This window comes from Macaca fascicularis, chromosome 5, assembly GCF_037993035.2.
Source record: "Macaca fascicularis isolate 582-1 chromosome 5, T2T-MFA8v1.1".
Taxonomy (NCBI): domain Eukaryota; kingdom Metazoa; phylum Chordata; class Mammalia; order Primates; family Cercopithecidae; genus Macaca; species Macaca fascicularis.
Window position 1 is genome coordinate 50,731,726 of NC_088379.1, and position 22,341 is coordinate 50,754,066.

The following is a 22,341-nucleotide window of genomic DNA, read 5'->3' on the forward strand; positions in this document are numbered from 1 at the left end:
TTTATAAATGGAGGGTTTTTTAGATATACATACTAAAATACTCGATATTTATCTTCTAAAGATGTATACTAAAATATTAACTAATGAAATAATATGATGTCCAGAAGTTGTGTCAAAATAATCCAGGGAGAAAGAACTAACAATTTGGTGTGGCAATAGACTGAATAATATTAACCATAGTTGAAAATTGTTGAAGCTGGATGATGGGTCCATACAGTTCTCTCAACTTAATTCTAGGTTAAATACAATGATTGTAACAATATGCAAGAGCCAAGAAGAGGTGTATGAAACCTTCTCTACATCATGGTCTATGAACCACAGAAGGAGTTCAGTAGGGTGGCCATCCCATTGTCCGCTTCTTTCCCAAGCGGGAGCACCCAGTTCCAAGGGAGCTCTCCTGGCTGGAGCAAAGAATGCACACCAGTCTGGGCAATATGGAGAAAGCTGTTTCTATAAAAAAAAAAAATACAAAAATTAGCTGGGCATGGGGGTGCATTCCTGTAATCCCAGCTACTCGAGAGGCTGAGGTGGGAGGATCACTTGAGCCCAGGAGGTCATGGCTGCAGTGAGTCGTGGTGCACCACTGCACCCCAGCCTGAGTGATAGAGCGAGACCCTGTCTCCAAAAGAAAAAAAAGAAAGAATGCACAAAATGGTCTATAACTACATGCAAGGATGTAAGTGAATCTTAGCAATACATGTTTGATCTTCCTTGCAAATTATATGAAGTATCTACTAAGTGGAAGAGAAATAAAATGAATAAGAAAATAGGGCCAGGCATAGTGGCTCATGCCTGTAATCCCAGGACTTTGGGAGGCCAAGGCACGTGGACCACTTCAGGTCTGGAGTTCGAGGTCAGCCTCGCCAACATGGTGAAAGCCCGTCTCCACCAAAAAATACCAAAAAAAATTAGCCAGGCATGGTGGCACATGCCTATAGTCCAGCTACTCAGAAGGCTGAGGAAGGAGAATCACTTGAACGCAGGAGGCAGAGGTTGCAGTGAGCCAAGATTGCACCACTGCACTCCAGCCCAGGCAACAGAGTGAGAATCTGTCAAAAAAATAAAAAAGGAAGAAGGAAAGGGAAAGGGATGGAAAATGATCCCCCGCTTGAGCCTCCCAAATCGCTGGGATTACATCCTCTTAAAGTGCTGGCTTAATCTCAGCATTTTGATAGGCCAAACCAGGGGAATCGCTTGAGCCCAGGAGTTTAAGCCCAGGAGCCCGGGCAACATAGGGTTACTCCAATCTCTAAAATAAATTTAAAAATTAGCCAGGCATGGTGGTGTGGTCCCACTTACTCAGGAGACTGAAGTGGGAGGATCACTTGAGCCTGGGAGGTTGAAGCTGCAGAGAGCTATGATGGCACCACTGCACTCCAGTCTAGGTGACAGAATAAAATTAAGTAGTGCCCCTGGCCTAAAAAAAAAAAAAAAAAGCCAGAGTTATGTGATGAAGGGTAACAAGGACCTACTTCAAGTAGGACTGAAGGAAAGATGTCGAGGCCCGAACAAGAGTTCAGATAAGACAGATAAGAACATTCTAGACAGAGGAAACCACAGGTGCAAGGTTCTAAGGAAGAGTGAGCTTTGTTTCGGGAACAGAAGGAAGGCCAGTGCAAATGGAGAATGACCATGATGGAAATTGGATTTTATTCCAAGTGCAAGGGGAAGAAATTGGAGTGGTTTTGTCGGAGTTACAAAATTTGATTTACACCTTTGAAAGATGATCCTGGCTGCTATGTTGGAAGGCAGGAATGAAGGCAGGGAGACAAACAAGGAAGCTTTTGCAACAGTCCAGATGAGAGTTACAGAGGATGACAGTGGAGACAGAGAAAAGCAGATGGATTAGTTACACATGTCAGAGGTAAAACCAACAGCTCTAGTCAGTTGAATGGTTGGGAAGTGAGGGATGACTTTTAGGCTTTTGGCTTAATCAACGAGTAGACTGTGGTGCCAGTTACTGAGGTGGAGAAGGTTAGGAGGTGTGTGTGACAGAGGATGAGAACTGAAGGTTTCAATGGGGACATGTTAACCTTGAGGTCCTAATTTTAATATTTACATATTCAAGATATGTAAAGTGGACAGTTTTTCTGGAATGGTCCCTATTTCAAGTCTATCCCATTATCTTCATAAGTCAAGATTTTGAGTCAGCAAAGTAGTTACCTGTCTCTTCTGCTGAGTCCTGCCTCTTAATCTTGGCTCATTCTATTCCACCTCTGCATCATCACCAGTTTGAAACCTATCCTTCAAAGTTTGCTTCATATAGAAAAAAATCATTAACTTTCCCAACCCACAGGGAATCTTACCAGTAGTTAATTCCTATTACATTGTATTCTGTCCTCATTTCTTTCTGCTGGTGTGGCTTCACAAATTTTCTTTTCTTTTTTTTTTTTTAATTTTAATTTTTATTTATTTATTTTGAGACAAGAGTCTCGCTCTGTTGCCCACGCTGGAATGCAATGGCGTGATCTAGGCTCCCCGCAACCTCTGTCTACCGAGTTTAAGCAATTCTCCTGCCTCAGCCTCCCAAGTAGCTGGGATTACAGGCATTTGCCACCATGCCTGGATAATTTTGTATTTTTAGTAGAGACAGGATTTCTCCATGTTAGTCAGGCTGGTCTCGAACTCCCAACCTCAGGTGATCCGCCTGCCTCAGCCTCCCAAAGTGCTGGGATTACAGGCATGAGCCACCGTGCCCAGCCATACTTTTTATTTTTTTGAGACGGAGTTTGGCTCTTGTTGCCTAGGCTGGAGTGCAATGGCGCGACCTCGGCTCACCACAACCTGCACTTCCCGGGTTCAAGTCATTCTCCTGCCTCAGCGTCCTGAGTAGCTGGGATTACAGGCATGCGCCACCACGCCAAGCTAATTTTGTATTTTTAGTAGAGATGAGGTTTCTCCATGTTGGTCAGGCTGGTGTCGAACTCCTGACTTCAGGTGATCTGCCTGCCTCGTCTTCCCAAAGTGCTGGAATTACAAGCCATGAGCTACTGCGCCCGGCCAAGCTTACTGATTTTTAAAATGTACTTTCCCCCTTTAATACAATAAATAACTATTTAGTATACATTTGTTGCCATCTTTTTGATTTTTCAATTTTTTAATTTTTTATTTTAAAAAATAAGATCTCACTATGTTGCACAGACTGGTCTCAAACTCCTGGGCTCAAATGATCCTCCTGCCTTGGCCTCCCAAAATGCTGGGATTACAGGTGTGAGTTACCACACCTGACCATGTTGCCATCTTTTTATTGTGGAGTTTATACATAGTATTCGGAAGAAAATAGGCTATCTGGAATTCCACATTTCTCTTTTTCTTTCTCCTTATTTAGATTTCTTTGTTTCTTTGTTTTCCCTAACATTGATTATATGTTAGGCGCTGTTTTAAATGTTTTGCATGTATTAATTTTTTGAATTTTCCCTGCAATTCTGTGGGGTAGGTGCAATTATTACCCTCATTTGACAAGGAACCTGAGGCATCGAAATGTTAAGTGGCTAGCAGATGGCAGCTAGGAATTGGGACTGAAAAGGGACTCTAAGCACTTAGAGTCTGCCATAATGCCACATATTCTCACTGTACAACCCCACACAATAGCCTTGTTCTGGTGGGAAAGATTTCCCATCCCCAAGAACTTTAGAGTGAATGACAAGGGAAAAACTTCAGAGTGAATGATAGGAAAGCTGGCCACTCTCATTTCTTAATTTTTTTTTTTTTCTTTTTTTTTAGAGACATGGTCTTGCTGTCACTCGGGCTGGAGTGTGGTGACACAACATAGCTCACTGTAACCTCAAATTCCTGGGCTCAGGCAATCCTCCTGCCTCAACCTTCCAAGTAGCAGGGACTACAGGCCTACGGGCACTTACCATCATGTCTGGCTAATTTTTTAATTTTTTTTTTTTTTTCTCAGAGACAGGGTCTCACTGTGTTGCCCAGGCTTGTCTTGAACTCTGACCTTAAGCAGTCCTCCGCCTGGGACTCCCACTGTGCCAGCCAACTCTCATTTCTGAAAGGTTTTGTTAAACAAAGTTTATGAGAGGCCATTGTTATGGACTAGCCTCCTGCTTTAGGCCCCAGAAGATCAGACCAAACCAGAATGGAGTCACTTGTGCTAAGTGACATATAATCAAACTGAACTTTGAAATGGGCCAGTTTCCAAAAAACAGGAGATTGCAGTCAACCTGAGTCAGTGTTGTAAGGAAGTCCTCTCTGTTTTAGTCTTATAAGGAAAGTAACTTTGAAACAACCCATCTAGCTTGTTTTCTCTGTTTCTGCTTTCTTCAGCCCTTCTCTGTTTACAAAGTCAAACTTCTCTGCTTAGCTCACCAGAACATTCATTCTATTTTATAGAATGATGTGTTGCTTGATTCTAGAATTGCAAATTAAAGGCAATTACATCTTCTAAACTAAATTTGTTGTAATTTTGTCTTTTGACAATTTAAACTGTGGAATCAGAAATTCAAAGACTATGAACAAAAATTTCAAAAGAAACAAATAGTAATACCACCAATAAGAAGAATAATTAAAAAGGTACAAAGACATTGGAACTAACGTTCTAAAAAGAGCCATAATTTGGAGCTGAGCTGACATAAGCTAAAATCCTAAGTGAGTAACTTGTTAGCTGTGTGGCCTCTGAAAATCAACTCAAGGATCTGAGCTTGTTTCCTCACTTCTAAAATTGGAAAAACAAGGCCTATCAAAGTCATCAACGAATCATTGAAATGCTTGGCCTATTTTAATATTCAGTATCTGTAAGCTCATACCATTAAAGGGTACTTGAGATGCCAACTACTATATAATCTGAAACCATAATGATCTTCTTTTTTCCCCACGAAGATAACAAAAAACAAACACACACACACACAAACAGTAAGCTCTGCCAGACATGTAAAACCAATCAAACTATATAATGAATTAAATTCTTTCCCCACCGAAAAGACAGATCAGTGTACCTAAGACAATATAGGAAAAGGAACATGCCTTATTTGGCAAGAGATATATTCATTCTCCAGATAAGAGAAACACACATTGAAACCACTTCTGCTGGATTACGCTGGCCAATGAGAGCGTCTGAAACTGTTCTTTGTACTATGCACTGCGATAGAAACACAGTTGCCTCTCCCCTTTCAGTAGTTTTCATTTGTGGTGAGATTCTCTCCCAGGACACAAGACATTTCCTCCTCTGAACCTTATTTACTAATTGTAAGTACAAGTAAGAACTTCTTTTAAAAACTTAGCATTGAAAAAAAAAAGCTTTCTTTAAAAGTTATTTGATCTTCTTGTTTTTTTCTTAGCATGTTATATTTTGAGTTTCAGCTAAAAGACTAAGGTTTTCTTATCTAATTGCTTTAAATTTATACATTTAGTCAAATTCAACAATTTCGTGCTAAGCATTTTGCCAAATGCCAGGCTTTTCAAAGTAGTGTAAGATCCTAGCCTTGAATCCTCATCAACTGCTGCTGTCTGCAGCAAACACATATTATATATATTGTATTTAGTAACATGATCATTAATTTCACTCTTGATTTCAATACGTATGCATGTTGACTTATGCTGGTCTAATTTCTTTCTGCTTTACAAATATTCTATTTTATCCATTTAAAATATTTAGAAACAAGATATGGAATTTTGTAGATTTAGCTAATGAGTTATAAGAATCCTTGAATTCTCACTATGAAAGTAAGAAAAACAGACTAGAATGCTTCAAAATTAAATTCTGGTGCTTCATTAATACGTATAAAGAGAGATGGAGAGATTATGAAATGGAAATGTTTCAATCAAAGCAAAAAAAATGAAATTTAACATCAATAAACAGTAGAAAGAAGAGAAAAATCTCAATAATATGTTGTGTCTGGATTAATCAGTATTAATATGTATTAATATTACTGTAATTAATATCATGTATTATATTAATATTAATGTATTTTAATAAGATAGTGGGCTGTCTTCAGGAGTGAGGTGCTCATAGAAAGGAGAGACAAATACAAGATTGATTCTTAACTAATAGATAAAATTAAGATGTTTAAAATATGAACCAAATACTGCAAGATTTCCTGACATTGAGACCATTCCACAGAAAGAACTTCCTAAAGAAAGGTATTCTAGTCTCATTCTCCCAAGCTCACCCACCAAGATTCCCATTTCACTTCCTCCTGCCCCTACTTTTCCTGCATTTTCCAAGGTGGCCCCTGCCAATTTTTTTATCACTCTCTCTGCTCCTGTGGGGTTAAAGATGGTATAGAACAAAACAGCTGTGTGGTCACCCCACAATGGGTAGAACTGCTGGCCACAGAAAGGAAACCTCAGGCATCTCCTTAGCCCTTACCAAATCCAGCACAAGACTTTTACACATCCTGGCACTCAATAAAATATTTGCTGAATTAAATTGGATCTGTAGTTATTAGTAACAGAAGAAAAATAACACCACTGGCCGTGGGTTACAAAGTGTGCTCTGCAAGGCCACTGGCATTAGAATCTAGTGAAGTGCCCAGGATACTTCACATGCCTGCACCTGAAGAGAGAGGAGCTAGTTTGAAATGTGCTCCTGGGAATGCGGGGGGGCCTAGCATGGGCTTCATCACCCTGGAGAAAGATAGACTGTTTTTCGAATTCTCACCGAAGCAGCTACATGCTCACCAAGCCATGTCTGTGAGAAAGGCCACCTTTTTCTATTTCACAGGACAAAATCCTATGGCATAAGGGCAGCAGCCCTGCAGGTGCGCATTACAGATTCTTAGACCTTAGCTCATTCTATCTAAATCACAATGTCTGAACAGTGTGTAGAATTCTACATTGTACAGATTCCTCAACCCTAGCTCACTCTATCTAAGTTACAATCTCTGAGTAGTGTCTGGGAATCCACATGTTAAAGAGCTGTCCAAGTGGTTTTACTAATAGTAACCTTTGAGGACCACTGAACTAAGGAGACAAGCTGATACCTAAGGTCCTAGAAATTCTAGATTTTCAAGGAAATTTTCTCTCCACTTACTGTTGACCTTTTACCTTGAATGGCTAAGGCTAAAGATGTCATGGCTAAAGCAAAGAGAATTGTGGTTGTTTGGAACAAGCAACAATTTTACATTTGTTTCTGTTTTACCTTTGTTGTAACTTAAAAGATACCTTGAATTTTTAAATGATCACAGAGGCACATACAAATGAGTGTGTTTGCTTTCTCATCTCAGTTTTATAACTATCAAGAAGGTATTTTTTTGAATAAGGTATCTCACAGGAGAAGTTATTAGACCCTTTTTAGAATAAGCTGGAAGTGACAGATGGAAGTCCTGGAGAGCACTTCCCTTTAGGACTACTCTTCCATGCCGGGATAAGCCGAGTAGACCTCTCCACCAATACAGGCAATCTGCACTAGAGAGGAACTTATAATAGCATCAGAACCTCCTGGGGCCCCCCATTCTGCACCAGTTCCTAGTGCTAATATTCACAAAAGCACCTGGGTCCCTGCAATCTCCCACATTCAAAAGAGGAAGTCAAAAGTACAAAAGTAGTGAAGGAAACAGAAACATACAATGTTGACTGTTGGGCTAAAGACTGTTGAGGCTACTACATGGAGGAAGTAAATGTTCACACAACTGGCAGTTAGCATATGGATATTTGAGATACAGTTGAGATATATATATATATATATTTTATTTTATTTTATTTTTTTTTTTTGAGACGGAGTCTTGCTCTGCTGCCCAGGCTGGAATGCAATGGCACGATCTTGGCTCACTGCAACCTCCACCTCCCAGGTTCAAGCTATTCTCCGGCCTCAGCCTCCCGAGTAGCTGGGATTACAGGCATGCACCACCATGCCCAGCTAATTTTGTATTTTTAGTAGAGACAGGGTTTCTCCACGTTGTTCAGGTTGGTCTTGAACTCCCGACCTCAGCCTCCCAAATTGCTGGGATTACAGATGTGAGCCACTGCGCCAGGCCGATACAGCTGCTTGGTACAGAATATAGAGATGGCCACTGAGTGGATTTCAAAGGCACTCAGAAAATGTTCAGGACTCAAACTGCTATGAAGTCTAACATTAGCCAAATTGAATACACAAACACATACGCCGTACACTAAGTAAAGACAGTCAGGTAAAGGAGAAACAATTAGATAATTGCAGGGTGGTTTTTATTCTGAAATCTTCGGATTTCTGTTATTGTATTAAAAATCACAATATAGCCTTCTTGAAAAAATAAGGGTGTAAAATGAACATGTTTTTCCTCTGAAAGAGTTGTAGGATCATCTTTATTTATTGAATACCAGTTTCGTGCCAAGCGTTGGCTAGAGGCCAAGAGGGAAAAAAAATACAAACAGCTATAGTATCATTTGTATGACATGCCCCTCCTTTTTTTGTTGTTGTTTTTTTGTTTTTTGTTTTGGAGACAGAGTCTCGCTCTGTCACCCAGGATCCACCCGCCTCGGCCTCCCAAAGTGCTAGGATTACAGGCATAAGCCACCGTACCTGGCTTGGTATGCCCCCTTAAATTTTTTTTTTCTAGTCACTGGATTTGCTTTTCGTTTCTGAAAAGGATATTTCTTGTTTTGCTTGTAAAAGAAATAAATGCTAAGTATAAAAAAAATTATCGGCCATGGGTGGTGGCTTACACCTGTAATTCAGTGTTTTGGGAGGCCAAGGCAGGAAGATCACTTGAGGCCAGGAGCTCAAGGTCAGCCTGGGCAACATAGTGAGACCCCATCTCTACAGAAAAGGAAAACAAATTAGCCAGGCGTGGTGGTGTACGCCTGTAATCTTAGCTACTCAGGAGGCTGAGATGGGGGGATCACTTGAGCCCAGGAGGTCCAGGCTGCAGTGAATTACGATCATGCCATTGCACTCCTGCCTGGGCAATAGAGAGACCTTATCACAAAACAACAAAAAAAGTCTATCAGCCAATCACCTAGGGATAACCACTTGACATTACTGATAATTAGCATTTCATATTTTTTCTGGTATTTGATAATTAAGATGAAATGCATAAGAAATTAGAATACATATTCTCTAGCATTTCCTGTAATGCTTCTTCCCCCAAGATTCCAAATGTGGGAAGCCATCACCCAAAAATATGGTTTTGACCATGTTAGTACTGGAGTTGAGATTTAGGGAAGATCTGGGCCCCATCTGTAGAGGTCTGAAGAGTCAGGTGAAACATTAGCCTTGTTTGCGTTTTCAGGGCTGGGCTCTGGCCCTTGTTTGCTGTGCACCATCTGGAGCCTGCATCACGCATGGCCTCAGCCAGCCGGGAAGCAGAGAGCGTGGTGACGGGGCCGCTAGTGAGCTCCTCCTGTGTACCAGGTTCCGAGCTAAGGTTTTGAGAAACCTCGGTGAACTTGACCCACAAAATTCCCTGCCTTTGTGGAGCTTACCCCTCAGTGTTGGGGATTTGGGACTTACTTTTCCCAAAGCCAAGCTAATTATTGTAAAAGGGGTGAGTGACGAAAACGGAATCATTGCAAGGTCCTTACCTCTTATTTCATGAGATTGGCGGCATGAGTGTGTCTAGAGGGTTGTGACTGCTTCCTCTTACATTGTGGGCATGTACAGCAGGACTAGAATCCAGGGTCCATCTAATAAGCATTCAAATCAGCGGGCGGGGGAGAGGGTGGGTGATAGTTTCTTGTCTTACTTTCCGATCCCAGCGTTGCTCAGCCCATACCATCTGATAAAAACTTTTTACAATTTAGAAACAAACGCCCGGTGAGCCTGGGCGCCCGGAGCGACAGAGTGGCAGGTGCCCGGGAGGGAGCGGTGCCAGCCCTGCCCAGCGCTGCGGCTCCTGGCGCCTGCAGGTGGGGCTGGGCTCCGAGACCGCGCGCCCGCTGCCAGGTTCACGCCGAGTCCCCAGCGGCGCGCCGCCCGGGCGAGTGGTCCCCCGAGGGCAGCCATCCGCAGGCGCCGTTCCCTGATTGCGCCAGCAACAATGGGCGGTCTCCTTGGGATGGATTCTGCGCGGGCTGCTCTAAGAATTCACCGGCAGGCAGGTCTGGTCCCAGCAGAGGAGACCCAGGGGTCCCAGAGCGGCTCTGGCGGGAGACGTAGTGCGGGGGGTGGTGATCGAAGAGCCCCAAGCGCAGCTGCCGCTCACAGTCCCCTTCTCGAGTGCAGAGCGGGCGGAGAAGGTAAGAAGCCCACCCACCCACTCCCCGCCTCCTGAAGCCCCTGCTTCAGACCTGTCCCTGCAACTGGGGAGGAGCCAGGGGGGCTCTCCGCCTCCCCGATCCTCCTCCCTGGAAGAGGCCGGAAGACAGCGGCAGCCAGACACACGTTCGCCTAGTCCATCACCCGACGTATCTGCCCCTAGACTGGGACTCCTCCGCCGCCACACACACACACCCGCGGATCATGCACGCCCTGAATGATCGGCTCAGCCGACCCCTCCGGTTTTTTGTTCACTTACTGGAACCTTCTTTTGCAGAAAATCTTGTTTGCTGTGGGATCCACAGATGGGTCCGCCTCACTCTTCTAGTGTAAAAAAGCAGCGAACGGCTATTATGGTACATTAAAAAAAAAAAAAAATCAAGCAGAAGCCATAACCACTTTAATGTATATGGAAGGGCACATCTAATACATTTAAAATAAGCTTCAGCTATTCTGAATACAGTTCATGGTATTTTTATTTAAAGACAAATTCTTTAGAATGAGCCTGTAAGGTGGGTAGGTCAGAAACCTCATTTTACAGATTAATAAGTGGACATTTAAATGACTAGTTAAATGATGAGTCTAAGATCACAGTTTCAGAAACTAAGACCTGGGCAAAGACTCTGTCACTCCTAATCTAATTCATGTTCCATGACCCTACACTGCCTCTCATGATGTAGAGAAATGAGGAGTAACCTTACCAAATTTACTTCTTAAATAAACTGCCCGTACCACACAGCAGCGTCCGTCAGGCCAGCGCTGACACAGGATTGCAAGCTCCCAGTAAATATGAAGTGAAGGACAAGTCAGGAAGTAGGAAGACTGGAAATGGTTGCTCATAGGAAATCAGTCCAAAAAGAAATCATAAATTAGGAGCAAGAAGTGGGGGGATATACACAAAAGTTTAGGATGATGCCATTTTAGAGAATGTTATTTTCCATAATTCACTACTTTCGGCCACGATCACAGGTTGCTCATTTGTTTCGCTGCCTGTGTGGATACCAAGTACCTGCCTAAAAACAGTACATGAGCAACACTGTTCCGCTCTCTTACCCCACGAGAAGCAACTGTTCACCTTCCCAGTTCAGAGAATTCTGTGGTTTTTGTTTTTGGGGGGGTTGTTGAGATGGAGTCTCACTCTGTCGCCGAGGCTGGAGTGCAGAAGTATGACCTCGGCTTAATGCAACCTCCACCTTCCGGGTTCAAGCGATTCTCCTGTCTCAGCCTCCCGAGTAGGTGGAATTACAGGCACGCGCCACCAAGCCTGGTTAATTTTTTGCATTTTTAGTAGAGACGGGGTTTCGCCATACTGGCTAGGCTGGTCTCGAATTCCTGACCTCAAATGATCCGTCCACCTTGGCCGGGATTACAGACGTGAGTCACCGCGCCCGGCCCAGTCCGGTGAATTCCTTCCTCCCACCTGCACGGCCTCTATCTTGTGAGGGGTGGAGACAGAAATTCTGTTCTTCAAACAGAGCAACTTCCTCTACACTGCCTCAGCATCCTGCCCTAACGTGGGCTTTCAAGAGCAACCTCGAGATCTCTAACGCCACTCTTTGACTTTTCAGTCCACTGCTTTTAAGACCCAGCACTGAAAATGCAATCTCAGGCGCCGGTGGTCGTTGTGACCCAACCTGGAGTCGGTCTGGCACCCCAGAACTCCAACTGGCAGACAAGCATGTGTGACTGCTTCAGCGACTGCGGAGTCTGTAAGTGTGGGGAAAGAATCCCCTTAATTGATACCGAGGTGAATTACCAATGACTAAACCCTTCCCCTATTCTTCTCTTATGGTGTAGAAAAATTTTCTAACTTATTACAGGCACTCTGCAGGTCAGGCAATGGTATGTTTGGCAAAAAAAAAAAAAAAAAAAAGCCTCTGTACGGATAATTTTTCTCCAGTCCTTCAAAGAACAGTCTTATTCCTAAAATAAGTTCTGGGTTAAGATAATAGCAAAAGAGCTGATTGATTCTAACAACTAGCAGGTCTGGCCTGACTAAATAGACCTTACATTAATTTAAAAATTCCAAGTTGAATTTGATTTTTTTTAGAAAGACTATTCTTGCAACATATAAATTAACCTCATTATTTTATAGTTACGTTGTGTCCAGTACCCAGGGGATAGTTTTCATTCATGGTTTCCATATGCGTTCAGAGAAGAACTATTTTCATTCACATATTTAGGTTTTTTACACACCTGAGAATAAAGAATTCTGTGGCAATTAGCTTGTCACTGAGGAAAAACAAATATCTGACTGCTTTGTTTTCTTTTTCTTTCTTCCTTTTTTCTTTTTTTTTTTTTGAGATGAAGTCTCACTCTTGTTCCCCGGGCTGGAGTGCAATGGCAAAATCTCCGCTCACTGCAACCTCTGCCTCCCAGATTCAAGAGATTCTCCTGCCTCAGCCTCCCGAGTAGCTGGGATTACAGGCACCTGCCACCATGCCCCGCTAATTTTTGTATTTTTAGTAGACACAGGGTTTCACCAATTTGGCCAGGCTGGTCTCGAACTCCTGCTCAGGTGATCCACCAGCCTCAGCCTCCCAAAGTGCTGGATTACAAGCGTGAGCCACCGCGCCCAGCCTGTTTTCTTTTTATAAGATCTCTCTAAAAGATCTCTTACTTCGAGATCTCTCTAAATGAACTTGCAGGAAAGGAAGTTTGGGGTGAGATGGGCGTTGCAGAGAGGAGCAAGGTGCTTAGTTCTCAATAATGACCAAGAAACAAACAAACCCACCTACAGAAAACTTGCTCTGAAGTCTATTTGCTTGCCTTGGTCCACATAGTACTCTAAGACAAGAAAATAAAATATATTATCCTTTCACTTGACAGTTGAAATTGACTTTGAATGAGAGTTGAATTGAACCTTGTTTTTGCTTTTAGTTTTTTGAGACAGAGTCTCACTTTGTCACCGAGGCTAGAATGTAGTGGTGCAATCTCGGCTCACTGCAATGTCTGCCTCCCCAGTTCAAGTGATTCTCCTACCTTGGCCTTCGAGTAGCCGGGGTTACAGGCACGCACCACCACACCCAGCGAATTTTTGTGATTTTAGTAGAGACGAGGTTTCACCATGCTGGCCAGGCTGGTCTCAAACTCCTGACATCAAGTGATCCACCCCCCTCAGCCTCCCAAATTGCTAGAATTACAGGCATAAGCCACCATGCCTGGCCTGAAATTGAACTTTGAATGTGTTGAGAATTACACTCAGGCTGGGCGTGGTAGGTCACACCTGTAATCCCAGCACTTTTGGAGGCCAAGGCGGGCAGATCACAAGGTCAGGAGTTCAAGACCAGCGTGGCCAATATGGTGAAACCCCATCTCTACTAAAAAATACAAAAATTAACCAGGTGTGGTGGCGGGTGCCTGTAGTCCCAGCTACTCAGGAGGCTGAGGCAGAAGAATTGCTTGAACCCGAGAGCACCGTTGCACTCCAGCCTGGCAACAGAGCAAGACTCCATCATAAATAAATAAATAAATAAATAAAATAAAAATAAAAAAAGAATGACACACTCAGTAGCATAGCAAGGGAAAATTACCTAGGGAATAAAACAATTGGGTTAGTTTTTTCACTCTCATTGTCTGGAGTGATGACTTAAGCTTCTCAGGACACCAGTTCAACATCTGCAAATCAAAGTAAGAATTAGATCACATTGGTGAAACTCTCTAAAGATGAACCGGTTAACCCTCTTACCCCTAGTATTATTATTACCCAATTAAATGAATACACAAGTTCCAATCAAAGCTTAATTGCTTAGTAGCACATTTTCTTTTTTTTTTTTTTTTTTTGAGACGGAGTCTCGCTCTGCCGCCCAGGCTGGAGTGCAGTGGCCGGATCTCAGCTCACTGCAAGCTCCGCCTCCCGGGTTCACGCCATTCTCCTGCCTCAGCCTCCCCAGTAGCTGGGACTACAGGCGCCCGCCACCTCGCCCGGCTAGTTTTTTGTAATTTTTAGTAGAGACGGGGTTTCACCGTGTCAGCCAGGATGGTCTCGATCTCCTGACCTCGTGATCCGCCCGCCTCGGCCTCCCAAAGTGCTGGGATTACAGGCTTGAGCCACCGCGCCCGGCGCACATTTTCTTAAATGTAGATCTGATCAAATTATTCTCCCCTCTTAAAATGTTTCAGTGGTTCCTCATAGCTCTCATGACGCACTCTTAACACTCAGAGTTTTTCATCATCTGCTCCCCAACCTGCCTCAACCCACAGCTAAATCCTCATCCCATCCCAGGGCTCCAGCCGTATTGAATGAACACTAGCCTTTGCCAGGATATGCCAGATTACCTCGAAGAGGCTCTTTTCCTTTTTGTCCACCTTTAAAACATCTCATCATCCTTCAGTAGTCAGCTCAAACAGCATTTCCTACTCAGGGCCTTGTAGGCCCCATTTTTCTGGGTGACCTGTTGGCATTTTAAACACGTTTCTGTTGGAGAACTTTCCCTATGATCTGCCTTCACTACTAGACTTGAGCCCGGGGCACTGTCAGTACTGAGGATAATGTCTGGAAAATGAATACGTTTTACTGCATCAATGAACAAATGAATGAAGGCAGAGCTAGACAAGAATGATATACTTTACAAAGGCGTGGTCATTCCTGAAATGATTTGCGTGTGGAGGGAGAAACTGATGCAAAGCTACACAGAAACATTGAAGATGGGCTTAGCAGCAGGTTACGTGGCCAAGGCCTCGTGACTTGGACTGCCATTTGTGAAAGCAAGCTAAACTTTCAGTTGTGGCAGGGGCAGAGTGGAGTAACGTGTACCCCTGGTTTCATGTGTCTAGGTCTCTGTGGCACATTTTGTTTCCCATGCCTTGGGTGTCAAGTTGCAGCTGATATGAACGAATGCTGTCTGTGTGGAACGAGCGTCGCAATGAGGACTCTCTACAGGACCCGATATGGCATCCCTGTGAGTCTGTTACCATACCATCTCACTCAAATATGCAACCACATTCAAAATAATTATTATAAACCTAGAGATCATTTGATGTATGCATCTTCTGAAATTGATTGATAAGAGTTCCCTAGCATGTGCAATCTTGCATTCGGTTGTAGCAACAGATCTTCTGGTTATGTGGCCTCCTTCTAGGTTTCTGTTGAAAACCTGAGAAAATAAATAACTCATATTTGCAATGGATGTCATACAATGGAAGAGGATTATTTAGGATCTACTGTGCCCCAGATGCATTACATGTATTATCTCACTTAATTCTCACATCATCTCTGCAAAGCGGGTAGGTCCACAACATTTTGCTGATGAGAACTTTAAAGTTTTAAGAGGTAGAGTAATTTCCTCAAAGATAATAGTAGAGAAGGAGTCAATACTCAGTTCTAACTGTCCATTCATACACTTTCCATTACACCAACTCCACTTTTTGTAGGTGAGAGATTGTATTACTTAGGGTTCTCCTAAGTGCATTAGAAACAGAACCAATAAGATTGGGAGTGGATGTGTGTGTGCTTGTGTGCGTGTGTGTGCACATATATATACAGGCAAACTTCAGATATACAGGTTTAGTTCCAGACCGCCACAACAAAGCGAATATTGCAATAAAGCAAGTCACACGATTTTTTGGTTTCCCAGTGCACATAAAAGGTATGCTTATACTACGCTATAGTCTATTAAGTATGCAATAACATTATGTCTCGAAAAACAACATATGTGCCTTAATTTTAAAATACTTTATAGCTAAAAAATACTAATAATAATCTATCTGAACTTTTAGCAATTCATAATGTTTTTGCCTGTTGAGGGTCTTGTCTCAGTGTTGGTGGCTGCTGACCAGGGTGCTGGATACTGAAGTGGGGTGACTGTGGCAATTTCTTCAAGTAAGGCAACAATGGTCTGGGTGTGATGGCTCACACCTGTAATCTCAGCACTTCGGGAGGCCCAGGAGGGCTGATCATTTGAGGTCAGGAGTTAGAGACCAGCCTGGCCAACATGGTGAAACCCCTCTTTACTAAAAATACAGAAATTAGTCAGGCATGGTGGCAGGTGCCTGTAATCCCAGCTACTTGGGAGGCTGAGGCAAGAGAATTGCTTGAACCCAGGAGGCAGAGGCTGCAGTGAGCCCAGATTATGCCTCAGCACTCCAGCCTGGACGACAGAGCAAGACTCCATCTCAAACAAAACAAAACAAAAACAAAAAACAAATAAGGCAACAATGAAGTCTGCCTCACCAATTGACCATTCCTTTCATGAAAGGAAAGATTTCTATGCTGTTTGATAGTATTTTACCTACAATAGAACTTCTTTCAAAATTGGATTCAGTCCTCTCAAACCCTGTTATGGCTTTATCAACTAAGCTTACGGAATATTTTAAATTCCTTGTTGTTATTTCAATCATGGTCACAGCATCTTCACCAAGAGTAGATTCCATCTCAAGAAACCACTTTATTTCTTTCTCTTTTTTTTGAGACGAGTCTCACTCTGTTGTCAGGCTAGAGTGCAGCGGCTGCGATCTCAGCTCACTGCAACCTCCGCCTCCCAGGTTCAAGCGATTCTCCTGCCTCATCCTCCCTAGTAGCTGAGACTACAGGCATGCACCATCACGCCCAGCTAACTTTTGTATTTTTAGTAGAGACAGGGTTTTACCATGTTGGCCAGGATGGTGCTGATCTCTTGACCTTGTGATCCACCCGCCTCAGCCTCCCACAGTGTTGGGATTACAGGTGTGAGCCACCCCGCCCAGCCTTAAGAAACAGCTTTCTTTTTTTTGAAAGGGAGTCTCACTCTGTCACCCGGCTGGAGTGCAGTGATTTGATCTCGGCTCACTGCAAGCTCCACCTCCCGGGTTCACGCCATTCTCCTGCCTCAGCCTCCCAGGTAGCTGGGACTACAGGTGCCCGCCACCACACCCAGCTAATTTTTTGTATTTTTAGTAGAGACAGGGTTGCACTGTGTTAGCCAGGATGGTCTCAATCTCCTGACCTCATGATCCACCCACCTCAGCCTCCCAAAGTGCTGGGATTACAGGCATGAGCCACCGCGCCAGGCCAAGAAACCACTTTCTTTGCTCATCCATAAGAAGTAACTCCTCATCCATTCAAGTTTTATCATGATATTGCAGCAATTCAGTGACATCTTTAGGCTCCATTTCTAATTCTAGTTCTCTTGCTATTTCTACCGCATCTGTAGTTACTTTCTCTACTGAAGTCTTGCACACCTCAAAGTCATCCATGAGGGATAGACTCAACTTCTTCCAATCTCCTTTTAATGTTGATATTTTGATCTCCCCCCAGGAATCATGAATTTTTTCTGTTTTGTCTTTTGAGACAGGGTTTCAATCACCCAGGCTGGAGTTCAATGGCGCCATCTTGGCTCACTGCAGTCTTCCCCTCCCAGGTTCAAGCGATTCTCCCACCTCAGCCTCCCAAGTAGCTGGGGCTATAGATGTGCACCACCACACTGAGTTAATTTTTTATTTTTATTTTTTGGTAGAGATGGGGTTTTACCATGTTGGCCAGGCTGGTCTCGAACTCCTGACCTCAAATGATCCGCCTGCCTTGGCTTCCCTAAATACTGGGATTACAGCTGTGAGCCACCACTCCTGGCCAGGAATCATGAATATTCTTAATGAAATACAAAATTATTAATCATTTCCACAAGATTTTTGATTTACTTTCCCTAGATCCATCAGCAGTATCACTGTCTATGGCAGCTACAGCCTTCAAAAATATTTTTCTTTTAATAATAAGACTTGAAAATCAAAATTACTCCTTGATTGGCTGCAGAATAAATATTCTTTTAGAAGGCATGTAAACAACATTAATCTCTTTGTATGCATCAGAGTTCTTGGATGTCTAGGTACATCGTTAGTGAACAGTAATATTTTGAAAATAATCTTTCTTTCTGAGTATAGGTTTCAGTAGTGGGCTTGATATTTGTTAAACAATGCTGTCAACACATGTGCTGTCATCAAGTTTTGTGGTTGCATTTATAGAGCACAGGCAGATTTAGCATAATTCTTTTTGTTTTTTCTCGTGGGGTGGGGGAAAGAGAAGTGATTAGAATAATTTTTAAGGGCTCTAGGATTTTGCAAATAGCAAATGAGCATTGGCTTCAACTTAAAATCACCAGTTGCATTATCTCCTACGAAGAGAGTCAGCCTGTCTTTGGCAGCTTTGAAGACAGGCACTGACTTCTCTCTAACTATGACTTTCCTCGATGGCATCTTCTTCCAGTAAAGCTGTTTCATTTTCATTGAAAATCTGTTTTTTAGTGTAGCCACCTTCATTAATTATCTTAGCTAGACTTTCTGGATAACTTGCTACACCTTCTCCACCAGCACTTGCTGCTTCACCTTGTGATTTTATGTTATGGAGATGACATCTTTCCTTCAACCTCATGAATCAACCTATTTTAGCTTCAGACTTTTCTTCTGCAGCTTTCTTTTTTGTTTGTTTGTTTGTTTGTTTTGAGATGGAGTCTCGCTCTGTCGCCAGGCTGGAGTGCAGTGGGGCATGATCTTGGCTCACTGCAAACTCCGCCTCCTGGGTTCAAGCGATTCTCCTGCCTCAGCCTCCCGAGTAGCTGGGATTACAGGTGCGCACCACCACACCCAGCTAATTGTTTTGTATTTTTAGTACAGACGGGTTTCACCATGTTGGCCAGGATGATCTCAATCTCCTGACCTTGTGATCTGCCCACCTCAGCCTACCAAAGTGCTGGGATTACAGGCGTGAGCCACCGCACCCAGCCTCTTCTGCAGCTTTACCTCTCTTATCCTTCACAGAATTGAAGAGCACTGGGGCCTCGCTGTGGATTAGACTTTGACTTATGGGAATATTGTGGCTGGTTTGATCTCCTATTCAGACCACTCAAACTTTCTGCAGATCAGCAATAAGGTTGTTTTGCTTTCCTATCGTGTATATGTTCACTGGAGTAGCATGTTTAATTTCCTTCAAGAACTTTTCCACTGCATTTGCAACTTGGCTAACCATTTGGCACAAGAGGACTAGCTTTCAGCCTCTCTCTGGTTTCAATATGTTTTTCTCACTAAGCTTAATTATTTCTAGATTTTGATTTAATTAGGAGATATGGGACTCTTCCTTTCATTTGAACATTTAGAGGCCATTGTAGGGTTATTGGCTGGCCTAATTTCAGTATTATTGTGTCTCAGGGAATAGACAGGCCCAAGGAAAGGAAGAGAGATGGGAGAACAGAACACCTGGTCAGTGGAGCAGTTGGAATACTCACATTTATCAGTTAAATTTGCTGTCGGTATTAGTCCATTCTCACATTGCTATAAAGAAGTACCTGGGCCGGGCCGGGCACGGTGGCTCACGCCTGTAATCCCAGCACTTTGAGAGGCCAAGGCAGGTGGATCACGAGGTCAGGAGATCGAGACCATCCCGGCTAACAAGGTGAAACCCCGTCTCTACTAAAAATACAAAAAATTAGCTGGGCGTGATGGCGGGTGCCTGTAGTCCCAGTTACTCAGGAGGCTGAGGCAGGAGAATGGTGTGAACCTGGGAGGCAGAGCTTGTAGTGAGCCGAGATTGGGCCACTGCACTCCAGCCTGGGCGACAGAGCGAGACTCCATCTCCAAAAAAAAAAGAAAGGAGGAAGTACCTGAGACTGGGTAATTTATAAAGAAAACATTCTTGCATTGCTATAAAGAAGTACCTGAGACTAGGTAATTTATAAAGAAAAGAGCTTTAATTGGCTCATGGTTCCACAGGCTGTATAGGAAGCATAGTGACATCTGCCTCTAGGGAGTCCTCTGGAAGCTTACAATTATGGCAGAAAGCAAAGGGGGAGCCAACACTTCACATGACTGGAGCAGGAGGAAGGGGGACATAGGTACTACACACTTTTTTTTTTGAGACAGTCTTGCTGTGTCACCAGGCTGGAGTGCAGTGGTGCAATCTTGTCTCTCCCATCTATCTTTGTGTGTGTGTGTGTGTGTGTGTGTGTGTGTGTGTAGTAGAGACCGGTTTCACCATGTTTACCAGGATGGTCTAGATCGCTTGACCTTGTGATCCGCCTGCCTCGGCCTTCTGAAGTGCTGGGATTACAGGTGTGAGCCACCACGCCCGACCTGTGCTACACACTTTTAAACAACCAGATCTCACGAGAACTCACTCACTATTGGAACTAAGGGGAAAATCTGCCACTATGATCCAGTCACGTCCCACCAGGCCCCACCTCCAACATTGGGGATTACATTTGACATGAGATTTGGGTGGGGACAACATCCAAACTATATCACCACCTTATATGGATGGGTGTAGTTCATGGTGCCCCAAAATAATTAAATAGTAACATCAAAGTCTAGTGATCACAGGTGGCCATAAGAGATATAGTAAGAATGAAAAAAATTGAAATATTGCAAGAATTTCCGAACTGTGACACAGAGACATGAGGTGAGCACACGCTGTTGGAAAAATGGCACCCATAGACTTGCTTGATGCAGGGTTGCCACAGACCTTCAATTTGTAAATTGCAGTGAGCTGAGATTGTGTCATTGCACTCCAGCCTGGGTAACAAGAATGAAATTTCCATCTCAAAAAAAAAAAAAAAATCGTCTTTTAAAGAGGACCAAAGTGAGAAAACAATTGTCTGTGGATGACAAAGACATTTTAGGGCAGCCACAGCTAAAGGCACAATTGACAAGGAAATTTACTTCTGTGGCACACAGCCATTCAACATAATAATTATAATTATTATTGTTAACATATACTAAGTCATATTAGAATTATAGCAGTTTTATATAATTTTAGAACATATACCAATAACACATTTACACAAATATAGACCAAAGAAAGTAATTTCATATTTGACAATGCTTCCTGTATGATTTTTGTACCAAATAAGCCATTTAGAGGACCTAATATCTAACTATTAGGTTAGAAAGAAACATAATTTATAATTTGATTTTGGAAAGTTTGTCAAATATCAAAGGTCTAAAACACCAGATATCACAAAATAGAATCCCAAGTCACCATAAGTCATTCATTTGGCAAAAATAACTAACAAAATTAAAAAAAAAAAAAAAAAACCAAACCTTTTATTCTAATAGAGGAGACTTAGCTTTCTAAACAAGACTCAGTGAAGATGGCGTGAAGCCAGCCGAATCTGTCTCTTCTTTCTGTCCTCCTTTTGTTCCTGCCATTTACCCAGAGGAGAAAACAAAACTCTTTCATTATCTTTTAACATGACATAAAAATCATCTTTGAAAAAGAAAACCGAATTTCATGTTTGCATTAGTGCGTCTTTAATGCTAAAGCTAGTTTTTACATACAATTGTATATATCTATCCAGTTTTAATTAGTTTGACCATAAGGTAAGATTTTCATAAACTTTTTAGAACGCTTTATAATTTTCCATCAAACAGCAGATCCATTTTCTAAGAAAATCCTGTTATTTGGACACATGGGCCCAGATTCTGGCCCCACGTCAGTATGATTTGAATGTTTTAACCTTTGGAAAAATGCTAAATAATTTTTTTTAGCTCTTGGCCAACTTGTTTATACTAACAGAATGTTTTACAAGATCAACCCTTTACAAACCCTTTTCACTTTCCTTAAACCTTTAGTTTTGTCCCGTTACTCTTTTAGGTTAAGACAATCTTTAAAACCCTCGGGCCGGCACAGTGGCTCACGCTTGTAATCCCAGCACTCTGGGAGGCCAAGGTGGGCGGATCACAGGGTCAGAAGATTGAGACCATCCTGGCCAACATGGTGAAACCCCGTCTCTACTAAAAATATGAAAATTAGCTGAGCATGGTGGCGCACACCTGTAGTCCCAGCTACTCAAGAGGCTGAGATAGGAAAATCGCTTGAATCCCGGAGGCGGAGGTTGCAGTGAGCCAAGATCGCGCCACTGCACTCTAGCCTGGCCACAGAGCGACACTCCATCTCAAAAAAAAAAAAAAAAAAAAAACCCTCAGAACTAGACAAAATTACATTCCCTTTAACAAAAGCCATATTCCTATGCCTTCTTACAATCTTTTACCAAAAACACATTCCCTACACACCTTGTATTTTTTAAAACTGTTTCTCCAGTGGTCTCAATTACATGTTATAGTATTAACTCTTAGCAACTTTTATTTTTGGTGAAAACTCTGATAAGTAAGAGATTTTAATTATGTATTGGGGTGGAGCCTAGGACATTAGACAGAAATGAAGATAAGGTCTGACTTTTTAGCATAGCTAGTGGGCATGGCTCTCCATATGTCCCCAGGCCTTATATATTAGCTAGGCCGCCAAAGTAGGTAAATCG

The 22,341-nt window shown here is 42.8% G+C and overlaps 1 protein-coding gene across 3 annotated transcripts in view; it reads left to right on the forward strand.

Annotated features, from left to right (window-relative positions):
• Positions 1-22,341, forward strand: part of PLAC8 (placenta associated 8) — an 80,457-nt gene that overhangs the window by 49,932 nt on the left and 8,184 nt on the right. Inside the window, exons 1-3 of one of the 3 annotated variants that reach the window (XM_005554911.4) lie at positions 5,123-5,196; positions 11,692-11,832; positions 14,900-15,024. In XM_005554911.4, the coding sequence (XP_005554968.2) occupies positions 11,721-11,832; positions 14,900-15,024 (237 nt within the window). In that variant the 5' untranslated portion in view covers positions 5,123-5,196; positions 11,692-11,720. Of the gene's footprint in view, positions 1-5,122; positions 5,197-9,820; positions 10,105-11,691; positions 11,833-14,899; positions 15,025-22,341 lie in introns of those variants that run through there. The other 2 variants (XM_045392380.3, XM_065545003.2) reach the window with 2 other exon arrangements.